The 24,196-nt window shown below is 52.5% G+C and overlaps 1 protein-coding gene across 1 annotated transcript in view; it reads left to right on the plus strand.

The window, feature by feature from the left end:
* The window catches only part of KAZN (kazrin, periplakin interacting protein), a 447,423-nt gene extending 427,742 nt beyond the window's left edge, over positions 1–19,681 (plus strand). The window contains exons 11-15 of the mRNA XM_058552953.1: positions 6,136–6,367; positions 8,264–8,365; positions 8,884–9,050; positions 17,744–17,858; positions 19,490–19,681. Coding sequence (XP_058408936.1) covers positions 6,136–6,367; positions 8,264–8,365; positions 8,884–9,050; positions 17,744–17,858; positions 19,490–19,654 — 781 coding nt within the window. The 3' untranslated portion in view covers positions 19,655–19,681. The remainder of the gene's footprint in view (positions 1–6,135; positions 6,368–8,263; positions 8,366–8,883; positions 9,051–17,743; positions 17,859–19,489) is intronic.
* Positions 19,682–24,196: the final 4,515 nt, after the last annotated feature.

Raw genomic sequence — 24,196 nt, forward strand, 5'->3', positions numbered from 1 at the left:
AGAACGTTTCCAACCATGACATCCTGTGTGACCTTAGGCATGACATTGCCCTCTCTGGGCCTGGTTCCCCTTATCTCTAAAATACTGACAACAGAATCCACCAACCCCTGCCAACCCATCACCTGTCACTTTATGGACATGATTTTGTTTAACCATCACAACATCAGTGCAGGATAGACACTCTTATGCCCAGTTGAAAGGTGGAGAAAGTGAAACCCAGAGAAATAATGGGCGCAAAGTCACACTACAAAACTTCTGACTTCAAAATCAACTCCCTTTCCGCTATCTCGTGTGGCCTTTGTGTTAAAACAACGACGACGCCTCCTACTATTATTGATGGAACACTGAGTGCGTCCCAGACTCTGTGCTAAGGGTTTTACACTCTTACTTCCCTTTAGTCCTCACAATCCGGGGGCAAGCATGCTTATCGCCATTTTACAGACGAGGAAACTGAGGCACAGAGGTGCACGGTCTTGGAGCTAAGGGCGGTGGAGCCAGAACGCCCTCGTGTTTCCTGTGTTGAATAATAGCCCAGGTGATATCTAAATTCTGTGCCCAAACTCAGATTATAGGGTCTAATCTAGCCCCAGTTTGCGGAGGGGGCAGTGTCAATTTTATAAAATGTCTGAATTACTTTTAAAGTCATGCCGTTTTATCGGACTTGGGCGCTTACAACAGCTCAAACCAACAGCTGGGAAAGGGTTGCCAAGCTGGGGCCCCATGGGGACAATTTTAATGACGAGAAGCGTTTTGAAGGGCAGGGGTGCACTACTTATTGGCATGCGGATGGATATTGCTGATTACAAATGGGCCGCTCTCCAGGAGGTTAAGCGAGGCGCCCCCTCCCACCCCTCCAGCCTGCGTGTGGGTGCACCATCGATTTGCTGAGCAAACCCTTCCTTCGGACGGAAGAGGAGGTCGTCTGGTCTCCATCAGTGACGACCTTGGCCCCGCAGCGTCTGATTCAGAAGGCTGTGAACCCCAGCTCCAGCCGGGGCGAGAGGCCAATGAGGACAGGGCCTGGGAGGGGCCCCTCCGACGTGACAGGGCGGGAGCCGGCCCTAGAGGGCTGGGAGGGGCTCTGTCCTGGGACCTTGTCATCCTAGAAGGGAGCTTGTCTTGGGCTAGAAGATTCCATTTCAGGAGCTCGTGCTGGGCAGCCTCCTGGTGGACTGGAGCCAGTGCCCCACTCGGCCAGCCTTGCTCCGTCTTCTGCGCACTGGATTCGAGAACAGGAGCTGTTGAGCATTAGCTGTGAGCCAGGCGGGAGGGGGTGTGCGTAGACAGGCCACACCCGGCCCTGCCCTCCGGCAGCTGACGGTCTAGTGCGCAGCTGGCCACATGAGCAGCAGTTATCCAGGGTGACAAGTGCAGGGATGGGGACTCTGGGAGGCTCTGGGCATGGAGAGGGCTCCGACCCAGCACGAGGGGCCTGGAAGGCTTCAGGGAGAGGATGTCTCAGCAGAGTCCTGTAGGAGCTAAGCCGGTGAAGAGGGCTGGAGACCGGGAGACCCTGGCCCTTGGGGGCGGGCTCCAGTGGTTCTGGGTGGCTGCCGGGCAGGAGGAGTGGGGTGGAGCTGGGAGCCCACCTCCCTTCCCTTCCTCTTTCCACGGAGCGGATGATGCCCGAGCGCTAGGCTGGCTCAGAGCCTAGAGAGCACAGTCCCTGCGCTCAGATCAATGAATTTTCAAAGTTCCACGTGTGCTTGGCGCTGTGAAGGAAACCCTTGGAGGCAGAGCAGCAGGCTGGGGGAGCGACTTCAGACCGCAGGGCAGAGCAAACCTCTGCCAGGCCACAGTGGAGACCTGGGGGTGAGGAGTGAGCCTGGGGCAGGGCTGGAAGGAAGTGGGTGCAGGGGCACCCTGGGGAGCCCCAGCGCCGAGGGGCAAAGAGCTCAGTGCGTCCCGGAAGTGCCCCCAGCCTGAGCCCAGTGCGGGAGGGGAGCCGGGACCTCGTCAGGTCCTCCAAGGACTTCCCACTTCATTCCTGCAAAGAGGAGCAAGGAAAGAGTTTTCTTGTTTTATTTAATTTAAATCTACTCTGTTCTTTTTTCCCTCTTCCACTGGCTGACTTTTTATTAGTTGAATATTCCCACTACTGGCTATGAGCTAGGCATCTTTGTTTTATTTTTAATTGTTGCTTTATGGTTTACAATATACACACCACTGTCTATCTTCAAATAATATTATGCGACTTCCTGTATAATGTAACATGCTCTTTTCTCCTTCCTTTACGCTATTGTTTTCATACACTTTTATCTCTCTATATTATACTCTCCATAATCCATTGTTATGATTTTTCTTTTAAACTGTCTATTATCTTTTTTTGTGTGTGTGAGGAAGATCAGCCCTGAGCTGACATGCGTGCCAATCCTCCTCTTTTTGCTGAGGAAGACCGGCCCTGAGCTAACATCTATTGCCAATCCTCCTTTTTTTCCCTTTTTCTCCCCCAAACCCCAGTAGATAGTTGTATGTCATAGTTGCACATCCTTCTAGTTGCTGTATGTGGGATGCGGCCTCAGCATGGCCGGAGAGGCGGTGCGTCGGTGCGCGCCCGGGGTCCGAACCTGGGCCGCCAGCAGCGGAGCGCGCGCACTTAACCGCTAAGCCACTGGGCTGGCCCCAGTCCATTATCTTTTAAGGAGATTAGCAAATGAGAAAAACCTTTACCCAGATATTTACGATTTCCAATCATCTTTATTCTTTAAGAAAATTTTTTTTTATTGTGGTAAAAGACACATAACATAAAATTTACCTTTTTAGCCAGTTTTAAGAGTACAGTTCAGTGGTATTAAATACATTCACATTGTTGTGCAGCCATCACCACCACCCGTCCCCATAACTCTTTTCATCTTGTAAAACTGAAACTCTACTCATTAAACAATAATTCCTCATTCTCCCCTCCCCCCAGTACAGTGGTAACCACCATTCTACTTTCTGTCTCTATGAATTTGACTACTCTAGGTACCTCACATAAGTGGAATCATACTGTATTTGTCTTTTCGTGACTGGCTTATTTCTCTTGGCATAATGTCCTCAAGGTTCATCCATGTTGCAGCATATTACAGAATTTCCCTCCTTTTTAAGGCTGAGTAATATTCCGTTGTGTGTGTATTGCACATTTTGTTTATCCATTCCTCCATCGATGGACACTTGGGTTGCTTCTGCCTTTTAGCTACTGTGAATAATGCTGCTATGGATGTGGGTGTACAAATATCTCTTCAAGACACTGCTTTCAGTTCTTTCGGATATATACTCAGAAATGGAATTGCTGGATCATGTGGTAATCTATTTTTAATTTTTTGAGGAACTGCCACACTGTCTACTATAGTGGTTGCACCATTTTACATTCTCACAAACAGTGCACGAGAGTTCCAATTTCTCCACATCCTCGCCAACACTTGTTTTCTGTTGTTTTTTTATAGTTGCTATCCTAATGGTTATCAAGTGGTATCTCATTGTAGTTTTGATTTGCTTTTCCCTAATGATTACTGATGTTGAGCATCTCTTCATGTGCTTGTCAGCCATTCTTATATCCTCTTTGGAGAAATATCTATTCCACTCTTTGCCCATCTCTGAATCGGGTTTTTTGTTGTTGTTGAGTTTGAGGAGTTCTCATCTTTATTCTTTTGTGTAGTCCAAATTTCCACATGATTATTATTTTCTTTCCTCTTGAAGAACTTCCTTTAACATTTCTTCTAGATCATTCCTCTGATGACAAATTCTCTCAATTTTGCTTGTTAAAAAAGTCTCTGTTTCCTCCTTCACTCTTTGAAAACAATTTTTTTAGAGCCATTTTAGTTTCACAGCAAAATTGAGGGGAAGGTACAGAGATTTCTCATGTGTCCCCAGCCCCCACACATGAACAGCCTCTGCCATTATCGACATCCTCCACCAGATGGAACATTTGTTACAAATGATAAATGATGACACATCATTATCACCCGAAGTCCATAGTTGACATTAGGGTTCACTCTTGGAGGTGTACCTTCTGTGGGTTTGGAATGTATAATGAAGCGCATCCATCATTACGGCCTCATACTGAATAGTTTGACTGCCCTAAAATCCCCTGGGCTCCACCTGTTCATCCCTCTTTCTCCCCAACCCCAGCAACCACCGATCTTTTTACTGTCTCCATAGTTTTGCCTTTTCCAGAATGTCATAGAGTTGGAATCACACAGTGTGTAGCCTTTTTAGGTGGGCTTCTTTCACTTAGTGATATGCATTTAAGGTTCCTCCATGGGAGGGTTTTAAGCAGAGGGGTGACATGATCCGATTGATGTTTTTAAAAGGCCACTGGCAGCTGTGGGGAAAGTGGATTAGAAGGGGTGGGGCGGGGGCGCAGCTGCAGGAATCTATGCCAGAGGTGGTCGTGGCTTCAACTCGGAAAAGGAGAGAAGAGGACATACACTGACCAGAGTGATTGACAGGTGGACGGGGTGGGGGAGGGGAGAGGCAGGGCCAGTGAGAACCTGGGAGGGGGCTGATGGTGGGAGTGGGGAAGAGGTGGGAGAGGGGACAGGCGTTTGATTTGGAGCCCATTAAATGTGAAATGCCTGTGACAGCCAGGAGGGGATGTCAAGAGGGCAGTTAGAATCTGGGACTCAGAAGAGAGGAGAGAGGAGAGATGCGAATTCGGGAGTCCTCATTTACAGATGGAAGCCCGAGCCCTGGAAATGGATGTCACCTGGGCACCGGAGAGCGTGAGGATGGAGAAAGAAAGGAAGGGGTCAGGAGGGAAGATGTGTCCATAAATATGGCGCCCAGTAGCGGCTCGGTACATATTCGCGGAATGAGGGAAGGAAGGACGGACGAGGAGGCGCCATCTAGGACCACCAGCAGGGGGTGGCTGATCTGCTAGCTCTGTCCTGGGCAGGGACTGGAGAGGGCCCAGCGGCAGGGAGACCTGTTAAAGGGCGGAGTTCAGGGGAGAGACAGTGGTGCCTGGAGTGAGCAGTGGAGGGTAGAAGGCAGGAAGCTGAGTCAGGTGGGGTTGGAAGCCCCACCCGGGTCTCCAGCTTGGGCAGCCAGTAGGGGTGCCCCAGAGATGGGTGCAAAGCGAGGAGGCCTCCCGCCCTTCTCACAGCCTCCACCCCGCCCAGCTGGGTAGGCGTGTTCCTTCTACCTGGCGGGGAGGGAAGGATGCTGGCCCTGGTCCCAGGCCTGGGAAGGAGGGCGGCGTCCCTCTGTCAGTCCATCATGATCCCCTCGTGGTCCCCGCGGGTCCCACTTAGGTAAGGCAGCTCTCCTACCTGTCAGCCTCGGGCCATTTCTCCAAGTCCCTCTGCAGGTGGGAGGCGCTGTCCTCATTCCTTCTGCGAGGCTGCCACCGTGTGGCGGGCAAGGGAATGACAGCCGAGGGGACCTCGCCCCGCAACCGCCACCCACCCCCACCCCCACTCCCGCCAGGAGCATCCACCCTTTCATCCATTTGAGAAGTATTCGTTGTGCACCTGCTGTGTGCGTGGCCCTGGGATAATTTCTGTGTGGGATACAGAGAAATCCGCGGTATGGGGGTGAGGAGAGAGCACTGGGAATAAGCAAAATGTGGGTTTGAATTCTGAGTCCAAGACGTGCCACTGTGCGACTGGACAAAGTCCGAGGAGAGACAGGCCAGGCCAAAGCTTTGTGAACCTCAGGGATTCTGTGGAGGTCCCCGGGGCAGGCTGGGGGTGCCAGGGTCCCCAGGGGGGCTGCTTCCTGCTGCCGATGTCCCTGCTGCTCTGTCTATGTCCCTTTTCACTCTCGGTGTGTCTGAATGTGGTCTCTTCTCTTTTCCTGTTCCCTCTGTCTGTCTCTCTGTTGATCCCTTTCTGTTCTTTGGGGCTCCCTGTCTCTCTCTGTTTCTGTCTCTTTGTCTCTCTCTGTCTCTCTCCTTTTCTCTCCCTCTCCTCTCTCTCCCTCCTTCTCTCTCTCTCCCCTTCATCCACCTCTCTACCCATCTCTGCTCTGTCTTCCCCTCTGTCTCTCCCTCCATCTCTGTTCCTGTCTAACTCTGTGGATTTCTTGGTCCCCCTTCCCTCGCCCTGTTGTTTTCCCTTTCTCGCTTCATCTCTGCCCCATTTCTCCCTGTCCCTCTGTTTCTGCCACCTTTCCCCACCCATCCCTCTCTCTGGCCATGTCTCTCCTCACCAGCCTGTCCAAAGCCGCTGACCTGGACCATCACTGGGTGGCCAAGGCCTGGCTGAATGACATCGGCCTGTCCCAGTACTCCCAGGCCTTCCAAAACCACCTGGTCGATGGGCGGATGCTGAACTCGCTGATGAAGCGGGACCTGGAGAAGCACCTAAATGTGTCCAAGAAGTTCCACCAGGTCAGCATCCTGCTGGGGATCGAGCTGCTGTACCAAGTGAACTTCAGCAGGGAGGTGAGGTCCAGGGCAGGGGGCGGGGCACCTTCCACAGCCCTCCTTTCCACCCTAGCATCCAGTGTCTCTCCATCCACCCATCTGCCATCTGCCTATCCATCCGTGCATCCATCCATCCGTGCATCCATCCATCCGTGCATCCATCCATCCATCCATCCATGCATCCATCTATCCATCCATCCATCCATCCATGCATGCATCCATCCATGCATCCATCCATCCATCCATGCATCCATCCATCCATCCATCCATGCATCCATCTATCCATCCATCCATCCATCCATGCATGCATCCATCCATGCATCCATCCATCCATCCATGCATCCATCCATCCATGCATCCATCCATGCATCCATCCATGCATTCATGCATCCATCTATCCATCCATCCATGCATTCATGCATCCATCTATCCACCCATCTATCCATCCATCCATCCATCCATCCATGCATGCATCCATCCATCCATCCATCCTTTCTTCCTTCCGACAACTGCTCCTTGGGCACAAGCCAGGCCCTGTGCTCAATTCAGGAGAAATGAGGAACCCTCATCTCCAAGAACTCACTGCTTCTCAGGGAGAACCAGGAAGCTGGTGGCATCACAAAACCATGGAAAGAGTCCCAAGGAGGGAAGTCCAGGGTTTTATGAAAACCCAGAGCAGAAGCTTCCAGGGGATCAGGGAGAGCTTCTCAGAGATAGTAACAGCTAAACTGAACCCTGAAGGAGGAATTCCAGGGATTGATCAGTAGAAAGTATGAGGGCAAAATCAACCCAGCAGAGGGAACAGCACAGGCAAAGGCCCAGAGGACATATCTGTGGTGGCAGAAGAACTGAGAATGTGGTGTGGTTCTGGTGTTGGGTTTGAGGGGGGAGTGGAGAGGCATGCGGGATAGGTAACCAGGAGACTGTGGGGCGTGTTGAAGAGTTTGGGCTCTGAGTGCTGCCTGGATCCTGAGCTCTGCCAAGCCACAGAGCACAGGGCATCTGCTTCAGCTCCCCCAAGACCTTCCCAGAGCATCTCCCCAAATATTCCCCTGAGGGAGGAGCCCTGACTGGGCCCTGCAGGGCTGAGTCCAGATGGCTTGCTTTTCTTAGAGCGATGTCAGAACACAAGCAATTCCAGGTGGGCAGGAGAGGACAGAAGAGGGGCCTTCATGGCCTTCTCAGATACCCGGTACAGGGCCCTGGGCACAGGAAGTGATGAGGACACAGGCCCTGGCCCCTGGGAACCCCAGTCTGGTACAGGTGGCAGACGTTCAGGAAGATCATGACAGTGAAGTGTGGAAATGGGCATGGTGGAATGGGGGCTGGCCAGGGCACACTGGAGGAACCCGTGGGCCAGGGGCCCTGGAGAAGGGTCTGCCCACCACAAGCCCAGAGCCCTTTGGGAGCCAGTCCCCCAAGGAGGCTTGTGAAAGGCCATCAGGCTGACCCCTCTGCAGGTCACCAGGGGTGAGGTTTCATAACAGGGTGACACTTGCTGCCCCCAGAGGCTGGGTGGACCCCGGGGATACTTGGCCCCACTTGGAAGGGCCTCGTCATTGGGCATCCCTCAACACATATGCATTGAGCACCTGACACGCCATGTCAGGTGAGCAGGGGGCCGAAACGTACAGACTAGACAGCTGCCGTGGGTCGCGCCCAGCCCCACACTCCAGGCCACAGGTATCTCTGCCTCCAGACTCCCACCACCCCCAGAAGGGGCCTTCTCCCTGTTTTCCAGAATGAAAGGCCGGGTCACGGATTGATGTGGCTACGGCAGTCGTGGATGGCCCTGCCAGGACTCCTCGCACCGGCACGCTGGGGCCCCTGTCAGCCACGTGGACCCTCGCTCCCCCTGTGACCTCGGTGTGCCCCCTCATCTCCTGGCTGACCCACTCTCTCCCTCCCCACCAGGCCCTCCAGGAGCGCCGGGCCCGCTGCGAGACGCAGAACATAGACCCTGTGGTCTGGACCAACCAGCGAGTGCTCAAGTGGGTGCGAGATATCGACCTGAAGGTGAGGGGTGATGGCGGGGGTGGGGGCAACTCTAGGGCCTGTGCAAATCCCATGCACATCTGTGTGCAGATCAGTATCCATTTCTGTGTGAACTGGGGCATCACTGCCCAGGCTGGCAAGAATAACCTGCCTCCTGTCACTCAAGAGGAGGGACCTACTCACCCCTCCCCCGCATAGGACCCCCGTTCATGGTGCTTTTCTCATCATGGGGGTCGGGGGTGCTGAGCCATCCTCGCTCTCTGAAGCAAGTGTGGGGTTGAATCCAGATCCATCTTCTCATTCGACAAGTATTTATGGGCTGCCTGCCAAGGTCTGGGGATACGTCAGTGACAAAATCGTCTTGGTCGCTGCCCTCATGGCCCTAAGAGTGGGGGTGGGGTTCCCCCTCAGTATTAAATTAACTGGTTCCCCAGGGGGTCAAGCTCTTGCTGTTGGGGGCATATCCCCACTTGGAGCTGGGCCCCCTCAGCCAGCAGGGCGGCTCTCTCAGGCCAACCAGCCTCGTGCCTTGCCCTCAGGAGTACGCAGACAACCTGACCAACAGCGGCGTCCACGGTGCCGTGCTGGTGCTGGAACCCACGTTCAACGCCGAGGCCATGGCCACTGCCCTGGGCATCCCCAGCGGGAAGCACATCCTCCGGAGACACCTGGCGGAGGAGATGAGTGCCATCTTCTACCCGGCCAAGTGAGTGCGGGCCGCTGGCTGCAGCGCGAGGCTTTGGAAGCAGGTGGTCCTGACTTCCCATCCTGGCCCCTTTGCTTACTGTATCCCACTTGCCTCTTGCAACAAGGGGGTCTCCTCTTACAGATCAGGACACTGAGGGTCAGAGAAGCAAAGTGCTTCAGCCCAAACGTCTAGACTAGAAAGAGGCAGAGGAGCATTTGGTCTGGAATAAAGTGTGTGGTTAAATTCCAGATCCCCTGGGCATCGAGAAGGGAGAGCGGGGGGCCGGCCCTGTGGCATAGCAGTTAAGTGTGTGCACTCCGCTGCTGGCAGCCCGGGTTCGGGTCCCAGGCGCGCACCAGCGCACCGCTTGTCAGGCCATGCTGTGGCGCCGTCCCATATAAAGTGGAGGAAGATGGGCACGGATGTTAGCCCAGGGCCAGTCTTCCTCAGCAAAAAAAAAAAAAAAAAAAAGAGGAGGATTGGCATGGATGTTAGCTCAGGGCTGAGCTTCCTCACAGAAAAAAAAAAAAGAAGGGAGACCGAGCAGCACATGTGTAAGGAAAGCCCCGTGAGGGTGGGGTTTGAGCTGGGGATCATTTGCATTGGCCTGAGAGGTTGAGGTGGCCAGTCCAGGCAGGACTAACTGTGGGGACAAAGGTTTGGAGGCAGGGATGGGCATATTAATGGTGTTTACAGTCCAGGTGAGCAGACCATGTGAGCCCACCTACCCCAGTCTCCTCATCTGAAAAGTGACCAGAGAATAAACACCTGGACAGATAAACTAGGCCCCTCCCAGTGGATTCTCTCCTGAAAATGATTGCAGTTAGGGTTAGATGGCCATTTATTGAGCACTTGTGATGTGCAGCAATTTCATCCTCATAACAATGCCTGGAAATCAGCATCACTATCCCTCCCTTATAGATGGAGAAACTTGTTCAAAGGGGCCAAGGTACTCATCCAAGGTCACACAGCTAGTAAGTGGCAGAGCCCAGATTTGTCCGTTATTCTATTAATATGGCACATTACACTGATTGATTTTCAGATGTTGAACCAACCTTGCATTCCTAGCATTCCACTTAGTCATGGTGTGTAATCTTTTTATATGTTGCTGGATTAGGTTTGCTAGTATTTTGTGGAGGATTTTTGCATCTATATTTATAAGGGATATTGGTCTGTAGTTTTGTTTTCTTGGGATATTTTTGTCTGGTTTTGGTATCTGAGTAATACTGGCCTCAAAGAATGAATTGGGAAGTGTTCCCTCCTCTTCTGTTTTTTCGAAGAGTTTGTGAAGAATTGGTGTTCATTATTCTTTAAACATTTGGTAGAATTTGCCAGTGAAGCCATCTGATCCTGGGCTTTTCTTTGTGGGAAGTTTTTATTATTATTGTTATTACTAATTTAATCTCTTTACTTTTTGTAGGTCTACTTAGGTTTTCTATTTCTTCTTGAGTCAGTTTCATAGTTTATATCTTTCTAGAAGTTTGTCCGTTTCATCTAGGCTAGCTAATTTGTTGGCATACAATGGATCATATAATTATTCCCTTAAAATCCCTCTTATTTCTGTAAAGTTGGTAGTAACACCCCCTCTTTCATTCCTGGTTTTAGTAATTTGAGTCTTCACTCTTTAATCCCTGGTCAGTCTGGCCAAAGGTTTGTCCATCTGTTGACAGAGCCCAGATTTGAACCTGAGGCTCTCTGAGTCAGGCCTGAGTGCCGAACCCCCAAACCACATGGGGCCTCAGGGAGCAGCTGAGCCACACCCCATGCAATGCAGGTGGAGAAACTGAGGCTTGGGAGAAAAGCATTCATCTGTAGCAGGGTCCAGGTGCCCTGGACTGTCCTTCCCCATTGGCAGGCTAATACCTAAGTGGTTCTCAAAGTGAGGTCCACAGACACCTGCAGCAGAATCATTGGTGCTCTTGTAAAATGCAGGTCCCCCAGCCCTGTCTCAGACCTACAGGAACAATATCTGCCAGCAGAGCCCAGGATTCCACATTTTTAGCATTTTAGCATTTTGACGAGAACCCTATTCCATGAGCCATGAATCAACAGGTTCAGGAAAAAGGCTTTTCTCCTCAGAACTGCCCACCTTCCCTGACCTCTCTTATGGAGTCGTGTGATCTGTACCAGGCTTCGAATATTCTGAGCCCTGGAGGGGCAGCGCTAGTTAAACATTAGCAGGCATTCGTGTGTTTGATTAACCCCTTGACAACCCGTGAGGTGACAAGTGTATTGAGGACTGTCTAGGATGAGGGGGTGAGCACTGGGGAAGTTTCTGGTGGGGCACGGTAGGGTGGTTCTTACGTGGTTGGTAGGTCAAAGACTCCTTCAAGAATTAGATGAAAGCAATCCTCCTGGCATTAGGATGAGGATGAGGGAAACGGACTCAGTCCTCCTCCTCATTTTAATGATGAGGAATCTGAGGCTGGTCAGCCAGGGAACTGAGAGGCAGTCCCGTGCCAGACCCCAAGCCTGCCTCCTGTGTTCACCTCTTTCCACGATGCTGCTTTCCTCCACGTGTCCATCCACGGTTCATGAGTCAAGGTCTCCACGTGGGATTTTGGAAACTCACAGCCCTGTGTTGAGACCCTGTCACAGGCCAGGGGAACTGATTTCAGTCAGCTGGGGGAGACAGAACCCCTTGAGTTTCTAAGGAACTTTAGAGACCACCCCTGTTGAGTCCTCAGCTGAAACAAACACCAGGGGAGACGGTGATCCCCAGGCAAGTGGTGAGACTCTTGGGAAGGCCCGATGGGTTCATATCAACCCAGATCTTTGGGCTGCGCCCCAGGATACCCCCACACTGGTCCAAGCGGTGAAGCCCTCCTGTCTGCTGTCCTGTGGCTCCTTCTCTTTCTCTGTTGCTGACTTCAGCTTTCCAGAGACAGGGGGCCGGGCAGGTGGTGCTGGCACTTTGGGGTGAGTCCTTCCGGAATGCTCTGATTGAGTGAAAGGTTGAGTTTGAGAAACATCCCCAACCATTGAGATAGGGATCAGAGGCTGACCCGGGACCGCATCCCAGGCTGAATCCCAGGCTGAGTGGACCATGGTGACGGTAGTAACATCAACCTGTCATATTTATGTCATAATTTATCATCAACAAGGGGCTGTCACATCCATTATTTCATGTGATCCTCCTCCCCCTGAGGGAAGCTGAGAGAGAAGGGATGAGTGCCCATTTTATGGATAAGAAAACTGATGCTTCAGAGAGAAGCTGTGACTTGCTCAGGACCAGACAGGAGTCAGTGACAGTGCTGGCATCTACCAGTGAGGACTCCAGTGACCTTCTACTATGCTAGGAAGCTTCAAGGGGGGCTGAGGAGTAGCTGGCTCCACTCCCCAGTAGATGTGACCCCTGAAGAAGACCTGTGGTCACTTAATGATGGGGGTGGGGACATGGTCAGCTCAGAGCATCTTGGGAGATTATGGTCACCATCGATTATGGCCCATGGCCAGGGAGTCAGGGACCATCAACACCCGACCTGATAACCAAGAGTTTATAGGTCCCACCATGACATCATCTTCTCCAGCCTCCTCCCATCGCCATGACAACACACAGGACCAATACTGAGGAGGAGGGTTTCTGACATGTCTCGTGGTATCTTTGCCACGCACCGACTTCCTGCTTCTCCCGGTAAACCCCAGGCCAGCACCAACTCTGTGTCATAGGACCACACTTAAAGATCCAGGGAAATAAACCAGTGGACAAAGAGGATGCAGGGAGCGGCCGTGGTGTTCCAAAGGCAGTCACTGGGGCATCAGAGGAGCTGAAGGAGAAGATGAAACTGCGTGACCGTCCCCAGTGTTTCCCCGGAGGATCCACTATCCTGTCACCGACACAGAGTCGGGGACGGGGCGGATTCCATCTTTATTCATTCAGAGTCTGTTTGAATATTAGGCCTGAGAAGGGTTCCGTCAGACCTCTGAAGCTTCAGACAAACTGCAACTCACTTATTAATACTCTTCCCCATCCTGTGGCCTCATGACCCATGGCCTCCAAGAGCCCCATTTTGTTTCCAAGAATGAAAGAGTCGGCTGGCATCCCCCTCTTCCCTCTCTTCCCTCCTCCAGAGGTGGCCATAGGGTGGGGCATCAAACTGCCATGACCATTTGCTGAGCTCTGCCGCGGGCGGGTTCAGAGGCAGGCACCGTGAGCCCCATTTTACAGACTAGGAAACTGAGGTCCAGCACACTTACGTATCTTGCCTGGGGCCAGAAGCTGATCAACCGTGGAGCTGGATTCAAGCCACCGCACTTTGCTGCTTCCCTAAAGGGCAGGAAGTGTGGCCAGAACAATGGAGGAACTGGTGTCCAGCCACGGCCTCGTCTCCCTGGGCCTCCCCCAGGGGACTTATGAGCCCCCACCCCAGAGTGTAAACACCCAGGCCCAAATGCGCTAATGGAGGAGTCAAGACCTCCCTCTCTCCTCCTTCCCACATGTGGCCCAGTACTGGTGGGAGCAGCCCTGCCTCCGAGACCCCCAGGATGCCCTGGGAATGAGGGACAATCAGGAACAAATCTGATTGGTTTGTTCTTCAATCCACGCACGCTGGGAGGGGCTTGACGAGCAGAGTGAGTGGAAGTGAGCCGGCCTCCCTGGGGAGCAGAAACGGGTCTGGCTCCCAATCTTCAGAACCACAGCCTGCCCTCTGGGGGACCAGCCTTGCCCCCTGACCCGTCAGCTCCAGACCGCATCTCTTTCCCCTTTCTAATGGGGTCCTTGAGGGGCTCTGCTTATCCAAGAAAGGCTTTGGCTCCAGACAAGAACTGGTTTAGTAGACATGAAAGCAAAGATATACGCCCCATCCAGAATTCCTTGTGGCACACTAGAGCCAGGAAACCTGAGTTTGAATCCCAGCTGTACCGATTCCTGGCTGTGTGATCTTGGATAAGTTACTTAACCTCTCTGAGCCATCCTTTCTTCATCTGCACAATGCAGATCACAATCAGTATCTACCAACCAAAGGGCTGGTGGAAAGATGAGGTGGAATAATGCGTAAAGCACTTGGCAAAGGAACCCGGGCACTGTAAGTCACCCAATGACATAAATATTGGTGATTATTATTCCAAACCCACCACCAGAGCCCCCACTGCCGTCTCCCTTTCCTCGTCCACAGGGAAATGGCTGGAATGTGGGTTCAAATCCTGGCTCCTCGTCTTTCTAGCCGTGTTGAACATGAGCAGGTGATTTGACCTCTCTGAACCTCAGTTTCCTCTTCTGTAATATGGGAATATGATTCATCCCTACCTCAAAGCTTGTTATGAAGATTCAGTGAGGCAGATTGTGTGCAGCGTGCCTGATACCAAGATGCCCCGCCGTGACTGACAGTTCACGTCCCCTGACTTCCCACGAAGCCTGACTCATCTCGTGAAGCAGTTTCCTCTTGGGTTGGCCACACGGGAATCCCCTCCTGTCTGCTCCAGCTTTCTCTTTAGCGTTTCCGCTGAGAAAAGCAGTTCCATTATGAACTCAGACAGACCCGACTCTCAAGCACAGGGGACAGGAGGCCTTGTCGCGTCTCCCACCTCCTTGGCTGGCAGGATCCCCAAGCCTGCGTCCGAGAAATCCAAGCAACGGGCAAGGGGGGGATCTTCTTGGGCCTCTCGGAGGGCCCCCGAGCCGAGGTGGAGGGGACGTTGAGGTTTCCAGGCACCCAAGAGAAGGTGATGTTTTATAATATTCTGTCCCATGCCGCCCCAACCACCGAACTGTGAGCCCAGTGGTTCAGTGCCTGGAGTTGTGGTCCTGTGTAATGAGGGGCAGGGCCTTTGGGGGCGGAATTCGGGCTCCTCCACCATCATCTGTGTCATTTTAGCAAGAAACTTGACCTCTGGAGCCTCGGTTCCCTCAACCTAAAATGGGGGAAGTTCCCTCAACTTATTCCTCCTTCCAGAGCTTCTGAGAGGGGTCAAGGAGCTAATGTGGGTGAACGACCTGGTGTCATGCCCAGCACACAGTAGGCGGCCAATCAATGCTCTTTCCTTCCCCACTTCATTCGTCTGAAAGTGTCTTGCACATCACGGGCCCATTTAATCCTCATTTAATTGGGTGAGACTCAGCCCTCAGGCCAGCCCGGCTGGCAAAGGCTGGTTCCCATCCCGCGACTTGCTTCCTGCACCCTGAGGCTTTTTTGGTGTCCAGGATGCCCTCCACATTGACTCAGGAGACCCCACTGACATGCCCTGTTCTCCAGAACCTTCCCACATCAAAACCTGTCCTTCCAGCGTTCCATTCCCTCAAGGTCTGATGAAGTGACTAGAAATATTCAGTAAGCCACTTCAAGTCTCAAAGACCTCAGTCCTGTGCTTGGCTTATGCCTTGAAGCATTTGTGGGGTTTTTTTTAGCAGTTTTTTTCATGAGTTTTAATCCGAAGGGGTAACTGAGGGTGGGATTTCCGCCGCTGTGGAAGAAACAAGAAGGGAAGATATTTGGGCATAGAGGGGCCATCCGTACTCCTCTGTTTACACCACAAAGGTTCAGGGGATAGCTTGTTACGACCAGAACTGCTCACTGGGCTGCATAGTACAGATGAGGAAACTGAGGCCAGCAAGGTAATGAGCTGGCACAAGGGCACAGCTAGGGGCTGGTTGAGCAGGGACTCCAGCCAGGTCTGCACCCCTCAAAGCCTGTGTTGGTCCCAGGAAGATATAATCATAGCGATGATTCATGATATGCCAGCCACTTCTTGGCGTGTTATGTGTATCATCTCATTTAATCCTCATGATGACCTGATGAGAGAAGTGCTGTTATTAACCCCCTCTATAGCCCAAGTGACACAACTCTAAGGGGTCGAGCCGGGCCACTGATGTGGAGCTCACGGTCCGACACTGACCCCCAAGGTGGGAAAAGCACGGTCTAGATCTTGATCCTAAAGGCCCAAGTTCAAGTTCCATCCCGACCCCCTGTGTCTTGTGCATCCTTGGATGAGCCGCACACGCTCTCTGGACTGCCATCTCTTCCGTGAAAATAAGAGGAGGGGCCCGGGGGCTCTCCCAAGCTCATTGACCACTAATGTTCCATGAGCCAGGGGGATTCAATGCACTTCTATGTGCAAGACGGCAGACAGGGCTGGCAGTGTGACTTTAGATTTTCACAGCTTCTGCGATTGGAATTGCTTCCCCAGTAGACCCAGGGAATTTCACCTCCAGGTGGGGAGAGAGGGCAGTTGTTAATGAAGACCTCATTCCCTGACCCGCCGCAGAGCGGGAGCGTCCCCTTTCCGGGGAAGCCCCCAGCACCGTGGATCTGAGAACTTCGCCTCATCTGCCGCCCCATCAGCCAGTGCTGTCTCCTGCGTGCTCCCCCGCCACCCTTAACTTTCTCGGCAAAATTTGCCCCAGAAGAGGCAGGGCTTCTCTGAGGCGGCTTAAAAGCTGTCAGAAGGTTCATTTCTATTAATGAGTCCACCTCACCTCGTGGGGACCCGAGCCCAGGCTCCCAGCTCCTGCAAAGCCAGCTCCTGACTGCCTGTCGGCCAGAGCCCATTCCTCTGTAATATGTTTAAATTAATATTAATTAATATGAATTATTATCATAGCCATTTATGGATGCCAGCTAAGTTCCAGAGCATTTTTTAACTAACCTCACAATAACTTCTAGAGGTTGGCTTTATTATGATCACTGTTTTGCAGGTATAGAAACTACGATTTCGAGAAATGACTTGCACAAGGTCGTGCAGCCGGTAAACAGTAGAGCCAGGGTTTTAACCCAGCCTGCCTGGCTAAAGCTTCTAGAAGGATTCTGGATATGAGTCGCGTGGGTTTGGCAAGGTCGACGGAGGAAGGCTCTCTCCAGAGCTGGGGCCAACCCTGCAGACAAAGAAGGAACGATGAGAGCCTGAGGGAGACAGTGGTTTGCCCAAATCTAACAGAGAAGGAGGGCAGGTGGGAGGACTGGAGATCAGAACTCCTGGATCGGGACCGGGATTTTTGCCCCGACTCCGTGCTCTGTACATGCTCCACAGCACTGATGTTCTAACGCCGGGCTGGCAAACATTTTCTTTAAAAGGCCAGGTAGTAAATATATTAGCACTTGGGAGCCATATGATCTGTGTCAGAAGCTTACAACTCTGTCATTAGAGCAAGAAAGCAACCATAGACAACATGCAAATGAATGGACTGGGTTCCAATAAAACTTTATTCACAAAGTCAGTGGGCGGGCTGGATTTGGCCCCCACGCTGTAGTTTGTGAAATCCTGTTCTGACAGAAGCCTTCAATGTTTTTGCACAAAGGGAGTAATGGGGGTAACTTCAGGCAACAAGTCAGGTGGGGGACACAGATTTCAAATGCAGAGCAGTGCCTCTCAAATGACATCTGATTAGCTAAAATCTGGGGATTCTCCCATTGTCTTCTCTCTCCTGACAAGGTCTGCAGTACACTGGAGGATCACGAGCCAGACTTTGGAGTCTTTCAGACACTTAGGGTCAGATCTTGGCTCTGCCACTTCCAGCTGTGTGAACCTGGGCAAATTGCTTAACCTCTCTGTGCCCCTTTACCTCATTCTCAGTGCAAGGATGGTAGCCCTGACCTCTAGGCACCTTGTGAGGATTGCACTGATAAAGTGCTGAGCACAGCAGTGGCACATGGGAGGTACTCAGTAAATCGAGGCAGTTCTGGTCATTGTCACCAATATGTGCATGTCCCTGGGTGTCGGTAGCTGACTGCCCGCCCCCCCCACCCCCCGCTGACTCAGATTGGGTCTCTCCCCAGCTCCTCAGGCATCCGAGAGGCTGAGCGTTTCGGGACGCCACCTGGGAGGGCCTCCAGCGTCCCCCGGGCTGGGAAGGAGGAGAACAGTGGAGGCATCAAGTACAAGGCTGGCCGGGTAAGTTGCTCTCATTCACCTGTGAGTCTCACAGCCTGGGAAAGGTCTTTTTGTCACCTGGGCCCATGCTGCCCTCTTCCAGCTCCTGTCTTGGCCTGTGCAGGGGCGCCCATTTGCCGGGTCACAGGTGCAGCTAGGAGAGAGGCCCTGGAAGCCACTTCAAGGGACCTGCATGACGCATGAGGCCCCACAAGGCTTAGAACAGCGTGTCTCGAAGTGCAGGTCTTACCGCCCGCATCAGAATCACCCGGGCGGTTGATTAGCATGCAGATTCTGGGGTCCACCTGGGCCTCCGGGAGCAAAGGGCCTCTGGGATGTGGGGGGAGCCCTGTATGCAGCCCAGCTGCCCAGGGGGTTCCAGTGCACCCCAAACTCAGAGAACCACCGGCTCAGGTTTTGAACTCCAGGGACGTGAGCACTGTGAGCAGCAGGTGAGTGACTGGTGTATGCAAACACGTGCAGTTGGGTCTGATCGTGCAGACTCAGACCAACGCAGATTCCTAAATGGAGCAGTGTAGACGCAGACGGCAGGGCTGGAAAATCCAAAAGCTCTTCCACTCATCCAGCAAAAACTTTGGGATATGCGCTCCAGGCACCATCCTAAGCATGGGGCGTAAGCATGAGTAAATGACCCCCTTACCCTAAAGGTGCTCCCAGTCTAGAACGTGCATTCACATTGGGGGTGACGGCGCCCCCAAAGTAGTGAACACGGGCTCTTGGGAACTTACTCTTTTACTGTCTGAAGCACAGACATACGTACGGCACATAGAGAGACAGTATATCTGTGCTATGAAAATGTCATGATGGGAGTGTGAATAGGGAAAAAATGTCTAAAAAGGCTCCTTTTCAAGGGGGGCAATAATGAAAACAAGGTTGAGAAACACTGGTCTGGAAAGAAAGGCAGTCAAGTAAAGAAATAATTGCAGAGCGCCATCGTGACTAGTGCAATCGAGGTGTGTTCAAAACAAGAGAGAAATTTCACCGAGGGCCCACTGTGTGTGGTGATAATAGCTCATCTCCGCCAGCCTGTGCGCTTCACGGATGGGATTTCGACCCTTTACAACAACTCTGGGAGGTAAGAATTACTATTCTCATTTTGTAGCTGAGAAAACTGAGGCTCAGAGAGGGCAGGTGACTTGTCCAAGGTCACACAGCTGGGAAGTGGCAGAAAACCTTGGTTTGTGAGTCTCCAAAACCCACTCTCTTTCTGCCACGTCAGGCGGTGCTAGAATATTTCTTCTTGACTTGGGAAGGCAGTGAGACTTCACGCCCGTGCTCAGACACTCTCACCTCTTCTCCATTATACCCGTTCTCGACTCTCCTTCCACCAAGGAGGAAGACGGGAGACTTTTGTGATCATCAGAAAGACTGTATTTGTCCTCATCCTTGGTAACCGACTGGTTCCTCCCGTTGGGAACACAAAGCTTTCTCCTGATGTTAACTCACAAAATCCTCTTGGTCTTCCTGAGCAGTGGAGTATTATTACTAATAGGAGCAGCACAGAGAGGTTACATAAGTTACTCAAAGTCGCACAGCAATTAGAATCGGAAACTCCACATTTTCCAGACGCAAAAACATTCAATTCTTTTCTCTCTTCTTCCTGTCCTTTGATCCTCTTCCTCTCTTCTCAGCTGCCCCTGGGGAAGATAGGAAGGGGCTTCAGCAGCAAAGACCCCGATTTCCACGATGACTACGGCTCTCTTCAAAATGAAGACTGCGGAGACGATGATCCCCAGGGCAGACCAGAGCAGTGCCGTCTGGAAGGCTACAACGGCCTGGAGGTCACCAACGTGTAAGGAACCGATGCCCCACCAGACCCAACGCGGAGAGCCCAGAGAGGGAGAGCAGCAGAGGCCATCGCCACTGTACATAGCGACCTCGGGCTGAGGACGCTCCTCTGCTGCCGGGCAGAATCCCAAGAGACTGGAGCGATTTCCGATGGAGCACCGAGGAGCGGAGGTGCCAGCCTGCCTGCCTTGAGCGGGCCGTGGACTTTCCTGCTCAATGGAAGGAGACTGGCCCGGAGGACCCTCCATAATCCAGGCTCCATCTCAGAGTGACTGTCAGCCGTTGACAGCCAAGTGGTCCCCGGAGCCTAGACCTGAGCTGCCAAGGTGGGAAGAGGCCCACAGTTCCCCAAAACACCCTTCAGAAGGAGCAGGTGGGACTCCAACCAGACGTACTGGAGCCCAGAAGGACAGTGCTGGAATCAGGCAAAACCTGCCAACGAGTTAGGTCTGTGACAACCATGCTGGGTGTGGCAATGGGTTTGGGACTGGGGGCGGGGAAATGCTTGTCACTGTTAACCCAGCAACCCTTGTTGTGATGTCTCTGTCACCTGAAACATAGGTGTGCTCACCAGTGCCCTAACTGAGATGAATCTGGGAGAGCAAAGCCATTAAGGGGGTGAAGAGAATCCCCTGCCCTTTTTTTTTTTTGACTCTGCCGCTGTTTTGCTGTGTGGCTTCTTTCCAGTGGCCTCATCTCTCTGTGCCTCAGCGTCTTCATCTACACTAATTCTGGTTCCCGCCCAGGGACGCTGTGAGGATTAACACTTGCTAATGTCTGTAACACACTTTGTAACCTCTCAGGAGACAGGTGGGAAGCTATGGGGTGGGGAGGGGGGTGTCTAATTTCCCATTTACAACACAGAACTGACATGGAACGGGTTCTCTCCAACTTCATCTTGGTCAGAGCCACGTGCAAAAGGAGGCCAAGGAAGATTTGATGTTCAGACTCTCGAGCCCCCAATAGGGCTTGACCAAAAAAGAGAGAGAGAGAGAGAGATCTCACGTGCACAACCCTTGGAAACTAGTTTGATTCAAATGTTCAGGCTTGAGTTCATTGACCTCCATGTGAGTGATGAGTAGGGAAGGGCCAGATGCAGTGGAGTTCTACTTACGCTTCGGTTATCAACATGAACCATTTGTTGGAACCAGGATGCTTGACTTCTATTGAAGCCATTTGCACCGAGAGTCAATGAGAGGTTTGAATTTCCAAGACTCACAGCAGGTGGCAGCCTCGAGAACCCTCAAAGCACATATTCTTCAACCCGACGAATTGTTTCCCCTCAGGGGAAAAGCATAAACCGAGGCCTGATGAACTTGAGAATTACTCCTCTCAATGCCGAGAAGACCGTGGTTTTCTGTCTAACCTTAACGTAAGCACAGCCTTTCTCACCACCAGAAACCACATGGCTGGTGGGTGGACAGGTGGATGGCCCCCTTTCGTCTGAATGTTTGGCCTCCAGGGACACATTTCTGATTCCAGGGCCTGAGGGGTGGAGCTCCGGTACCTGACTTGGCTTTGCTGAGGTTCCAAACCTCGGTCTCTTTATGACATTCAGCCACGCACAGGGAGCCTGAAGCTGCAGAGCCCGCGGGCCGGAGAGAGGGCCGTCACAGGTCACTCCCAAGCCAGCATCCAGGCTGGGTGACCCGGGACCCCAGGATCTGCCTCTTGGGGGGCAGTAAACCAGGCGGGCAGTTATTCTCGCAGGGTGGGCAAGAATGGCAGAAGGGGTCCTGAATGCAGGTCGGATTATTTGAAACCAACGTCACCTGAGTTGTCAGAAATGAAGCTTGCATTATTCCCCAGCTCAATCCCACTGGGGACAAATGGGCAAGTGGACAATCGAGGGGTAACTGGCAGAGATGGCATTGCCCAAAACATTCGCAGCATTAGGCCAGCAGGCCGGCGGCACTGTGGGCAACCAGGAATGCACCTTTTGGTCCAGTTGATGCCCTACCAGCACATTCTCTCCTACCCAGTGCTCCCTGTCCTTGGCAGCCAGGCGAGCATTTGGAGCTGACTTTTCAACATGAGGACGGGTTGGTTGTATCAACTTAAAATGCAAGTTTGCTCATTATTTTACCCTCAAAATGAGTATTTGGGAATAGCCAAAATTGAAACTCAGGATGTGCATGCTGTGGTGGACCATAGAAAAATCCAGAAAACAAAGGAGGGGAGCTTGCTTTTGTAGAGAAAAATGGGGTGAAGGGAGGGGCTGTTCTAAAGAAAGTCCATTGGTGGAAAGTAACGGTTCAGGACGGCAGTGGCTTCTCATTGGCTGAGCTGTGGCGTTTCTCACTGGCTGGGCTGTTGCTGGGTGGGGACAGAAATCTTCCCTCAGTCGTAAAGTATTTGTACTTCCAACGTGTCTTCCTGTTTGGAGTAATTGATGATGTTTGACCGGGTGTGAGAGCTCCCCCTACAGGCCCTCCTGACTCCACTTTAGTTGAGGCTTCTCTTATTCATTTTACGATTGGTAAATAAACACCTCCACACAGAGTTGAATCAGGTGGGCTTTGTCTGCTGCAAAGATCCTACTTATCAACTCTGCTTCAAGGGTGGGCGAGAAGAGCAGGGGGTGAAGGACTTGGCAGAGATTCTGGAGCTGATCGACAAAGGCTGGCAGAGCGGCCACCTCCGGGACAGTGACCTGCCACATCCTGTCCAAAGGGCATGAGTCGTGGTCTTGGGCCTTAAAGGGTGACATGGCATCTGGACCTGGGAACAATACAGTGTGCTTCTCTGAAAGGTGTCGTCGCCTGTGCCTGCAGGTGCCCTTGAAAAGGGGTAGTTGATACCAGAGATTGGGGAGAATCGGGGTAGGCAGAGGCACCCCGTATTCCTCCCGGAAGCTAGGGGCCACATCCATCAGAAGGCACCTGCCCCGTGGACTCAGCTTTCTGACCCCAGATGTCTCTGAAAGGCCCCCATATTGTTAGCTGAGCAGAGCCTTTCTCCCAGAAATCTGCCTGTCAGCATCGCAGTCATCGACCCCCAGGCTGCAGGAGGCAGAGCGAAGCCATGGGAGCACCCGGGCCAGATGAAGTCGAGGGGAGGGGGTCTCTACTCAGCCAGCATGGAGGGGCCTCAGAACAGTGACCCCAGATCCTGAGGCCCATGCGACTCCAGTGCTCTCTGCAGGGGCACCCAGACCCCTCTGCTGCTCCAAGCCTAGCTCGCCCCTTGCCCATCAAAACCCATATGTTCTGGGCACCGTCACTTCCGCTCTGCTCTTCGGGGCTCCAAGAGGCTCCTGGTGGTTGTCTGATGGGGAAAAGAAACCCCGCGGGGGAAAAGCGACTTCTGAAGCCGACTCTATTACCAGTGTTGGCTGGTGAGGAGAATTTCCTGAGCCCTCCCCACAAGGGGAGTTTGGGGCTGCAAAGGAGGCGAGTTGTCCATGAGCAAAGATGCCGTTCCTGGCCCCGAATGTCTTCCCAAGAGTGAATTTAACACTGTAACAATAAATACTACTGCACAGCGCTTTATTGATGAGGTGGCCTTTTTCTATGTGTGAAGTGTGTTCTCATTTAATTTTCCCAACAGCCTCTTTGAGAGGGGAGATTATTAACCCATTTCATAGATGGAGAAACTGAGGTTGGAAAGGCCAAGGGGCTTGCCAAGCTCCATAAAGCTAAGAAGTCACAAGGCAGATGACAGGAGCCCAGTCATCCCCACTGCACACACCACCCCCCCTGCAATGTTGGTGCTCCCACCCTCACCCCCACCTTCCAGCACAGGACTTACCTTACTTTCGATGGCATCATTTGAATGGGTTCAGGTGTGCTCTGTCCTGCTGGAAAAGCCTGGGGCCTGATCTCCCTGTCAGGGCATTGCCTCCTGTCCCAGGACCCCGCTCTCAGGAGGGGAACATCTGACAAGTCACCCCTCCCTTAGCATCATTTGCTTCACTGTGTTGCTCCTCCCAGCATATTTACATTTCAGATCGCCAGAATAGATGGTTAGTGGTTGTCTCCGTCAGCTTGGGCTGCTATAAATACCATAGACTGGGGGACTTAAACTACAGATATTTATTTCTCACAGTTCTAGAGGCTGGGAAGTCCAGATCAAGGTGCTGGCCGGTTCAGTTCTTGGGGAGGGCTCTCTTTCTGGTTTGCAGGCAGCCGCCTTCACATAGTGGAGAGAAGAGGAAGCAAGCAAGCTCTCTCCTGTCTCTTCTTAAGGACACTAATCCTATCACGAGAGCCCCCCTCATGACCTAATCACCTCCCAGAGGCCCACCTCTGAACACCATCACACTGGGGGTTAGGGTTCCAACATAGGAATTTGGGGGGTGCAAACATTCAGTCCACCAGCAGTGGTGGCATCTCAGGCATTGCAGCATCCTAGTGCTGTGCAGGCTTTAACTTGCACACGAGTCACCTGAGAGGGACAGGTGTGTCTGGAATGCAGATGCTCACTCAGGAGGCCGGGGCTGGGGCCTGAGACCCAGCATTTCTGACAAGCTCCCAGGTGATGCTGCTGGTCCAGAGACACACACTGGGTATCCAGGTCCTGGCAGCCAGCTGGGCCTCCTAGCAAAGCTC

The sequence above is a fragment of the Diceros bicornis genome, chromosome 13 (genome assembly GCF_020826845.1).
Source record: "Diceros bicornis minor isolate mBicDic1 chromosome 13, mDicBic1.mat.cur, whole genome shotgun sequence".
NCBI classification, from domain to species: domain Eukaryota; kingdom Metazoa; phylum Chordata; class Mammalia; order Perissodactyla; family Rhinocerotidae; genus Diceros; species Diceros bicornis.